Here is an 8,642-nt window from a genome sequence, read left to right as displayed (position 1 = left end):
GAGAGAGAGAGAGAGAGAGGGAGAGAGAGAGAGAGAGGGAGCCCTTTCTCTAGAACAGAAGGGGCATGAAGAAGAGGCAGCCAGAAAGGCAACTCCAAGTTACGGACTTTCTGGGGGCCCTTGATTTTAAAGCAGCCTGTCACCTGGTCTCCATATATGCTAGTTGGATCACTTTTCAGGATTTTGTTTTTTCAAAAGCATGTTTACAAATGTCTTGGACAGGACAGAGTTGTGTGGGAGGTAGCAAAGAGAGGAGATGGTGACCCTGGAGCCACCAAACATCCTCTCCTGAGGCGAAACTGGCCTTATCCCTCTGCCATTCCCCCTACCCTACCCTTTTAATGTCCAAGACCAGCATGGTGTCAGGACCCCCAAGGCTGGCAAGGTGGTCCTGGGGGGCTCTCATCTCTACCCTAGTTGGGGTAGGAAGGACCTGGAGGACACTGGGAGAGAATGATGGAGGGGACAGGCAGGACCTGGAGGAGCCTAATGGGGAGGGGGCCCCAAAGAGTACACCAAGTGGGTGGATTTGTGATTAGCATTGACCCAAAGAGGAGGGGGTTGAGGAAGAGGTGGAAAGAGGGAAGGGGCCAGGACCGGACTGACCCAATGGAGATGGGGAAGGAATGAGGCCGGGTCTGGAAGGACTAACCCAAAGGGAAGAGACCAAGGGAGGGGCGACATGTAGGTGGCGGGAGACCGTGAGCCTAGTACTAGGGGATTGGGGAAGCAAATCCGGGAGGAGGCGCTGGCCGGTGGGGGAAGACCGGAGCCCTCTCCCCTGGCTGGGGGGACGGGGGAGGGGGGGTTGCCGTGTCCATATAAGGCGGATCGGCGGCCCCTGCTCTCTCCGAGCTGCGCGGGCAGGGGCGGCCGCATCCCAATGACCGGGCGCAGCGACATGGAGCCTCCCGCCGCTTTCTCGGGCTTCCCGGCCCTGCCCTCGGTCGCGCCGTCGGGGCCGCCGCCGTCGCCGCTCGCCGGGGCCGAGCCGGGGCCGGAGCCCGAGGAGGCGGCCGCGGGCCGCGTGGAACCGGAGCCCGCCCCCGCGCCGGGCCCGGGGCGGCGGCGGCGGCGGCCCCTGCAGCGCGGGAAGCCGCCCTACTCGTACATCGCGCTCATCGCCATGGCGCTGGCGCACGCGCCGGGCCGCCGCCTCACGCTGGCCGCCATCTACCGCTTCATCACCGAGCGCTTCGCCTTCTACCGCGACAGCCCGCGCAAGTGGCAGAACAGCATCCGCCACAACCTGACGCTCAACGACTGCTTCGTCAAGGTGCCGCGCGAGCCGGGCAACCCGGGCAAGGGCAACTACTGGACGCTCGACCCCGCGGCCGCCGACATGTTCGACAACGGCAGCTTCCTGCGGCGCCGCAAGCGCTTCAAGCGCGCCGAACTGCCCGCGCTGCCCGCCGCCGGCCCGCCGCCCTTCCCGTACGCGCCCTACGCGCCCGCGCCGGGCCCCGCGCTGCTCGCGCCGCCGCCCCCCGCCGCGCCCGGGCCCTCGCCGCCCGCGCGCCTCTTCAGCGTCGACAGCCTGGTGAGCCTGCAGCCCGAGCTGGCGGGGCTGAGCGCCCCCGAGCCGCCCTGCTGCGCCGCGCCCGACGCCGCCTTCCCGCCCTGCCCGGCCGCCGCCTCCCCGCCTCTCTACTCGCCGGGCCCCGAGCGCCTGGGGCTGGCCGCGCCGCGCCCCGGCCCCGGCCCTCTCCCCGCCGAGCCCCTGCTGGCGCTGGCCGGGCCCGCCGCCGCGCTCGGGCCGCTCGGCCCCGGGGAGGCCTACCTGAGGCAGCCGGGCTACGCGCCCGGGCTCGAGCGCTACTTGTGAGCCGCCGCAGCCGCCCGCCCCGCGCGCCCCGTCTCGGCCCGGCTCGGCCCGGCTCGGCTCGGCTCGGCTCGGCTCGGCCCCGTCCGGCTCGGCCCGGCTCGGAGCGCGCGTCAGGGAGCGAGCGCACCTGCGACAGCTGAGGGCCCCCATCCCGGGCACACTGCCGCCTTGTCTCCACGGGACCGCCTCCTCGCCCCCCCCCTCTCACCTGCGAGCCCCCCTCGGGACGCTCCCCCCGGCGCCGTAACGGGTCCCAACTCCCAGAGCTGGATCGCCACCAGCGAGCTCCCTCCCCAGCTTCTGGTGCGCCCCGAGCCTTCGGAAGCCAGACCTTCGCTCTCAAGCCGCCTCCTCGACTGGCTCCAGACTTCTTCCGCCTTCCCTCGTGTTTTCACAGCGTATTAGAGGTCAGACCCCTGGGTTCCTGACTCCCCTGTTGTCTTCCCTCCATTTCCCCACAAGTTTGTCCCCACCCCCACTTACCTGTCTGCACCTTTCTTACTGGGAGAGAGCGTCCCTTCCACACAGACACACCTGGCTGCGCTGTTCCAGTCCCGGAGGACAGTTCTTCGAGATCTCTGAGATGGAGCAGGACCAGGGGCTCCTGACTGAAAGGGGGGCTGGTGGGCTGCCCCACCATCTGGAAAACGTAGGACTTACTGGGTTATTATTTTTTTAATTAAAGCTGGTTTGATTAAAAAGAAAAAAGAAATCTTCCTCTGGGCTTGGTGTGCTGGCTGGTGACTTGGGGGAGTGATCTGGGGAGATAGGGAGTGAGCTTTGTGCGGGATCTTGGGTAGCCACGGGTGAGCCCCTCCTCAGTTACCAGACGAAGGTTCATGAAGTAGGATTAGGATGTGATTAAGCCATAGCTGTGCACATAGTGGGCCTAATAACATGCCACCACCTGCTGCATCCCAGAGGCTGGTAGAGATGAGAGGGGGTATGCACATTATTGTATTTGGCTAGGGGGTTCGTCTGCTGTGGGAGATTACTCCCAGCTCCCATGGATAAGGGAGCATTGGCCACTCCTCTAATAAGTACTTGTAGAAGGTGCCAAGCATTATCTAGGCGCTGGCAATATATCACTAAGCAAATGGGCAAGATCCTGCCTTATGGGGCTTATGGACCTGTGGGGAAGAGACATTGCCAATCAGTCCTCAGAGAAATAAGGGAAGTGCTCTAGAGCCTTGCACTCAAACTGTGGTCCATAGACCTTCATCACCTGGGAGCTTGTTAGAAGCACAGAATCTCAGCCTCCTCCTCAGACCCACCAAAGCATCAGATTCTGCATTTGAACAAAACCCCCAGGTGATGAGTATGCACAGTATTCTGAAGGAAAGGCTGGGGGCTCGACTGAAAAGTCTAAAGCTCCCTACTTTAAGGAAGGGGGACCATGAACCACAGGTTCCCCCGATGAGCTTCTGGAGCTGGATCCTGCATCATCATCTATGCCTCCTGTTCTACCTGCCTTGCTAGATTTGAGCTGAGCGACCCAAACCTGAGCCGGTTACTGACTGTCCCCAGCACCAGGGTCAGGGCAGCACCAAGGGGAGACTCTGAGATTGCAGTTTGAGGGAGTCGGCTTTGACCCTGTCCTGCTCCCTGGTGCTGGCCCAAATGCTAAGCATCAGGCTCTTCCAAGCTCTCCTGCCGTAGCACTGCCAGTCTAGTGGGGCCTGGATTGGGCGTCGGGGAGTGGGCTGATGGGTCTTGAATCCAGGGTGAATGTGATTTGCATGTTGGATGTTGGACATGCCTGGTGCACCTCTCTTAGTTACAAGGATTTAAAGTTCTCTAGTGTTGGAGGGTGAAGGTGGAGACTCAGCAGCTTCTAGGGGAGAAAGGGCAGGAAATCTGAGAAGACAGGGAAGGCCCTTTTGGTGGTAGGACACTGGGTACAGACTGTGTGGTATGAAATGCCCTGAGTAGACACCCTCCTTCAGCTATTAACCCCTTTCAGCGCGAGTCAGCTAATTTGCCTGAAGCATAGCAGCTCTTCACTTAATATGTTGACTGACTGACTCCCTGGTGTCTAATGTTGTGCCTGACTTCCTGAATAATGACTAGGTTGACAGTACTTTGGCACCTTTTTATCCATTCCCACTTGCAGTCCTTGCAATGACCTGCCAAAGAGGTGGAAGTGAAGGCTATCTCCCCATTTGTCGGATGAGAATTGCCCCTCTCTGGAGCCCAACAGGCTGCCTGTTCTCTAAGGAGTAGAGCTCCACAAACATCAAAATGTAAACTTTCTTCTGTTCCAAATGGTGCTACCGCCCCTCCTCCTGCCTCAGAGAACCTCTTGATAAAATCCTTCCAAATCCAAGAACTGTTGCGGGAAGGGGAGAACCCTTCTCAGCCTGTTGAAGCCAGGAAGTGCCTTGTGAGCTCTGATTTCCATTCTTGCCACTGCCCTGCAGGTCTCCGTGCCCGAGAACTGGGAACTCTGAGGGCTAGGTGGGAAATGTCTGTACAGAAATACTAGAAAGGTCACTGCTGAACTGGAAAATCAGAGAGATTTTATTTTTTTTAATGCCTCTTTAATTTTCCTTTATTCAATAAATAAATAAAATCTTTTTAAAAAAATCAAAAGCCCCAAACACTTATCTAGAAGTAAGATTTCAAAATTATACTCTCTGCCCCCTTTTTGGAGAAAATAATCTGAGTACAGCCTTCAGACATCATTTTGTTTTGTTTGTTTGTTTTTTGTTTTAAAGATTTTATTTATTTGAGAGAGAGGGAGAGCTCAGGAGCAGGAGGGGAGGGGTAGAGGGAAAAGCAGATTCCCCGCTCAGCGGGGAGCTGGTGTGGGACTCCATGTGGGACTCTTATCCCAGGACGCTTATCTGACAGAGCCACCCAGGCGCCTGAGCCTTCAGACACCTTAAGTAAATATTTCCCCCTTCATTCTTTAGGAAACTAGAAGTCATCTTTAATCTGAAGACACATTTTTGACACTTAATTTTTGTTTTTATTTAACTGAAACAAGCATATAATCAAATAGCAAAGGCCTATGATAGTGCCTCGCTTACTCTCAGGATCCCTGCTTTGTTCCCTAGAAGCATCTACTTTCAATTCCTATTGGTCTCCTTTGGAATATACTTCCACATTTCCATGCTTATTTTTTTATTTTTTTAAAGATTTTATTTATTTATTTGACAGAGACAGCCAGCGAGAGAGGGAACACAAGCAGGGGGAGTGGGAGAGGAAGAAGCAGGCTCTCAGTGGAGGAGCCTGACGTGGGGCTGGATCTCAGAACGCCGGGATCACGCCCTGAGCCGAAGGCAGACGCTTAACGACTGTGCCACCCAGGCGCCCCCAATGCTTATTTTTTTAAAAAAGATTTTATTTATTTATTTGACAATGAGAGAGAGAGACAGGCAGAGGGAGAAGCAGGCTCCCTGCTGAGCAGAGATCCTGACGCGGGGCTCAATCTCAGAACCCTTTGATCATGACCTGAGCTGAAAACAGACCCTTAACCATCTGAGCCACCCAGGTGCCCCCACATGCCCATGTTCATACTCCTTTCTCTTGAAACAGTGATGATTACCTTCCTATTATAATAATCATTCACCTCTAAAATCGTGATTTCTTTCCATCCCTGCCAAACTACCTACTTTTAGCATTTACATCTTATTACCATGTAAATACTGTTCTCTGATAAGTCGCTAATGTACCCTGACTACAATTTCTTCTCCTCCTCCTTCTTCTTCTTCTCCTCCTTCTTCTTCTCCTCCTTCTCCTTCTCCTCCTCCTTCTCTTCCTTCTCCTTTGCAACTTTTAATTTTTCCTGGAGTCAATGCCTTATTTTTTTCATTTGCTTAGCTTTCTTTCTTTCATTTTTTAAAAAAAGATTTTATTTATTTATTTGACAGAGAGAGACAGTGAGAGAGGGAACACAAGCAGGGGGAGTGGGAGAGGGAGAAGCAGGCTTCCCGCTGAGCAGGGAGCCCAATGCGGTGGTGGGGGGGGTCGATCCCAGGACTCTGGGATCATGACCTGAGCTGAAGGCAGATGCTTAAAGACTGAGCCACCCAGGCGCCCCCACTTGCTTAGCTTTCTTTGTACCTATGGCTAAATCTTCTGGTGTCTTCCAAAAGCATTGTGGTACACTTCTTCACAAGGTCAGACTTATCAGGAAATCTGTCATTGCTTTTGGTGGTTGTAGATTTCCTTTCCTGGGGACATCTCTCCCAGAGTTCTCTGTCCTCCACATCCAGTCTGGGCTGATTGCTCTCCATGTCTGCTGCACAGATGTGGACCTGAGTTTTCCCTTCACTGTTACCCTTGGGATTCCTTGGAATTCCCTCCACCTCTATCCAGTGTTGGATCCTCTGCTTCCTGGATTCCACATCTTCCTTTTTCTTGGTTTATTTCTTTATTTCAGTTGAGGTAAATTTGGGAGCAAACTTTGCACATCTGAAATTAAGGTGATCATTGTAGTATGAGAAGCTAAGTGTGCACTTTGACAATGAAATGGTTGGGTCAAAGCTGTATCTTTGTAGACTTATTTTGGGGGGTTGAGGAAGAGGGGAATGGGAGTTGTTATGTGGGTTCAGTATACACTGTGTTATGGGGAAGCTGGGAAAGTAGCTCAGTGTTATGGAAATGAGTGGTGCATGTTTTGGCAGGAGGATTAAGGCACAGAACAGTTCTGAGTTCCTTACAGGAATATACATGTGAGTTGAGGGGGCTGCCTCCCAACTTAGGAGGACTTGGAACACTGGAAGGATGGCTTTGGGCCCAGGATGGTGCTGAGCTGGTTAGAAGGTCTGTTGGAGTTCAAGAAAGTGGCCAACATCACCCGGGCACAGGGAAAATTGAGTACATAGGAGAGTGACATCCTTGGAAGGGACATAGGTAAGCAGATCAACAGAGTCTCTTTTGGGCAATATTTCATGCCTGTGGGCTTCACTTGGGAAGGCAGAGGGAAAAATGCACAACCTGGAAAACCCTCTACTATTAGTAGTAGAAAACCCTCTACTACTACTGGTTTTCAGCCCGTGTGAAGTAGCTCTCTGAGAGGGGAGGTCGGGGAGGATTTTGCAAGATACAGGAGGCTACAGTGGTCTTCTTTTAAACAAAAAAAATTCTGTGGACCCCCCAGTATTGACCTTAACTTTTTATTATAATGTCATTTAGTATGTGCAGGTATCAAATCCTTAGACTTGTGTCTCTTACACAACTGGAAAACAAAATTTTTTTCACAAATTAAATTGAAACAGAGCTACAAAATAAAAATTCATATTCATAACATTAATCAAATGTAAAAGAAGATACCATTTTGCTGAAACTAAATAAATCACATGCACCATAAATGTGGCCTTGACTGCTCCATCACAGGTCTTTTGGGTTTGGTGTGCCTAAAGCCGTGATGACTAAACTCATCCACCACTGTTTTCTATCTTTCTTCCTCCCTCCCTGACCCCCCTTTCTTCCTTCCTTCCTTCCTTCCTTCCTTCCTTCCTTCCTTCCTCCCTCCCTCCTTCCTTTCCTTTCCTTTCCTTTCCTTTCCTTTCCTTTCCTTTCCTTTCCTTTCCTTTCCTTTCCTTTTCTCTTTTCTCTTTTCTCTTTTTTCTTTCTTTTTTCTTTCTTTTCCCAACACAGGGCTCGAACTCATGACCCTAAGATCAAGACCTGAGCTGAGATCAAGAGTCAGATGCTTAACCTACTGAGTCACCCAGGCGCCCCTCCCATTGTTTTCTTTTGAATGAAGTACAAGCATTCCTGCATATAGCAGGCCATACCACCAACTGGCCCAAATGCAGCATTTACTTATAAAGTCTACGTTGTTTTTTGCCTTATCTCAAGATTAAAGTAGTACTAGTTGACAATAAATGTAAATGAAGACTCTAAATATCAGATCTCTGATATTTGTATCAGGAGGTCACGTAAGTGCTTCACTATATGCTTATATGAATGTATTTAAGATCACTATTGAAATGAAAACACAACATTAAAAAATGTTCATAAATTCCTACATGTATAAGAATATGTTCTTAGACCACATTTTGAATGAAGCCCTTGAAAATGTAAAAATAACTAAAATTATTATTTATGATTATAATTATAATATATTATAATTAATATTATATTATAAGTATTATTATTTAAATAACTCTCAGGTTAGAGAAAAATTGAAACTACAGACTATCCATAAGTTAATAAAGGTGAGAATAGTACATATTGGAATCTGAGAATAGGGGCGCCTGGGTGGATCAGTTGGTTAAGTGGCTGCCTTTGGCTCAGGTCACGATCCTGGCGTCCTGGGATCGAGCCGCACATCAGGCTGCCCTTTCTAGTGGGGAGCCTGCTTCTCCCTCTGCCCCTCTCCCTGCTTGTGCACTCTCTCTCTCTCAAATAAATACATAAAATCTTTTTTAAAAATCTGTAGGATGTAGTCAAACCTGTGCTCAGAGGAAATTTCATAGCCCTAAATATGCTATTAGAGGGGATCTGGGATGGGGTGGGGTGGGGAGACCAATGAGAAGGCTATGGTAGTATCCAGGCAGAGAAGGATGGTAGCTTGGTGGAGATGGCAGTGGTGATGGAGGAAAATCAATATACAAAGGTATAGAGAAGGGGCGCCTGGGTGCCTCAGTCGGTTAAGCATCTGCCTTCGGCTTGGGTCATGATCCCAGGGTCCTGGGTTTGCACTCCCCGCTCAGCAGGGAGCTTGCTTCTCCCTCTCCCTCTGCCTGTCATTCCCCCTACTTGTGTTCTCTCTCTCTCTGTCAAATAAATAAATAAAATATTTTTTTTAAAAAGGTATAGAAAAAATCAACAATTGGCTAAAATCTTCCTATTCCACAAAGGT

The 8,642-nt window shown here is 51.4% G+C and overlaps 1 protein-coding gene across 1 annotated transcript; it reads left to right on the top strand.

The window, feature by feature from the left end:
- The first annotated feature begins 883 nt into the window (after window positions 1-883).
- On the top strand, window positions 884-1,825 carry FOXE3 (forkhead box E3). The gene has a single exon (XM_040626693.1). It carries the CDS (start codon window positions 884-886, stop codon window positions 1,823-1,825), a length of 942 nt encoding a protein of 313 aa, XP_040482627.1.
- The last annotated feature ends 6,817 nt before the right edge of the window (window positions 1,826-8,642 follow it).

This window comes from Ursus maritimus, unplaced genomic scaffold (assembly GCF_017311325.1).
Source record: "Ursus maritimus isolate PB19 unplaced genomic scaffold, ASM1731132v1 scaffold_12, whole genome shotgun sequence".
In the NCBI taxonomy this organism is placed as follows: Eukaryota; Metazoa; Chordata; class Mammalia; order Carnivora; family Ursidae; genus Ursus; species Ursus maritimus.
This window is presented reverse-complemented; position numbering and strand designations above follow the sequence as displayed.